Consider the following 820-nt stretch of genomic DNA (forward strand, 5'->3'; position numbering starts at 1 on the left):
GTCGTTATTTAGGGTTTTTTTGCGCACAGAAACTATTCTCGTCTTCATAAAGTTATTGTAGAGCCGCTGTAGTGAGATGGACTTTGTAACTTTAGTCTTTAGTGTCTTTTAAGGGTCTTGAGAGTGTAAAGTTGAGCCAATGGAGGCCTTTCAGAGCATCAGATTTACACTAAAATATCTTCATTTGTGTCTGAAGATGAACGGAGGTCTGACGGGTGTCCAACCACATGAGGCTCAGTCATTCATGACACAATTTACAGCTTTGGCTGAACTAACCCTATAAATAGGACAAATACTGAAAGTGTCTTTGGTCATGTTTTGAATGAGATGCTAATGGACTGATCAGAATCAATGATGTATGCTAAGCTATGCTAAAAGTGCAGATACAAAGATCAGCTGAATGGATTCAAAAAACGGTCAAACTCAACTATTTAACTCTAGTAAAATGAGGCTATTTTCATAAACAGTGAGTGTTCTTCATCTGAGAGCCTCAGGGCTCCAGGTCGGTGTCGCTCTGCAGTGTTTTCATGGCTCGGCCCCAGAGCGCTCCGCTGCTGCACAGGCCCTCAGCCGGACCTGATGAAGATGAAGATGATGAAGCTGAAGATGATGAAGCTGCTGTGGTTCGGCTGGGCTGCGCGACCTCTGACCTGCAGTGAGAGCTGCGGTGTCTCCGCAGGACGGCCGTGCGACTGAAGCTCTTCCCACACGAGTCACAGACATACGGACGCTCACCAGTGTGAGAGCGCACATGACGCTGGAGATCCCCGGAGCCGGCGAAACACTTCCCTGCACACACACACACACACACACACACACA

The 820-nt window shown here is 47.2% G+C and overlaps 1 protein-coding gene across 1 annotated transcript in view; it reads right to left on the reverse strand.

Annotated features, from left to right (window-relative positions):
- Positions 1–315: 315 nt before the first annotated feature.
- Positions 316–820, reverse strand: part of LOC307139947 (zinc finger and BTB domain-containing protein 49-like) — a 12,972-nt gene continuing 12,467 nt past the window's right edge. Inside the window, exon 7 of the mRNA XM_079839129.1 lies at positions 316–789. Coding sequence (XP_079695255.1) covers positions 491–789 — 299 coding nt within the window. The 3' untranslated portion in view covers positions 316–490. The remainder of the gene's footprint in view (positions 790–820) is intronic.

This window comes from Gobio gobio, assembly GCF_949357685.1.
Source record: "Gobio gobio genome assembly, chromosome: 16".
NCBI lineage: Eukaryota > Metazoa > Chordata > Actinopteri > Cypriniformes > Gobionidae > Gobio > Gobio gobio.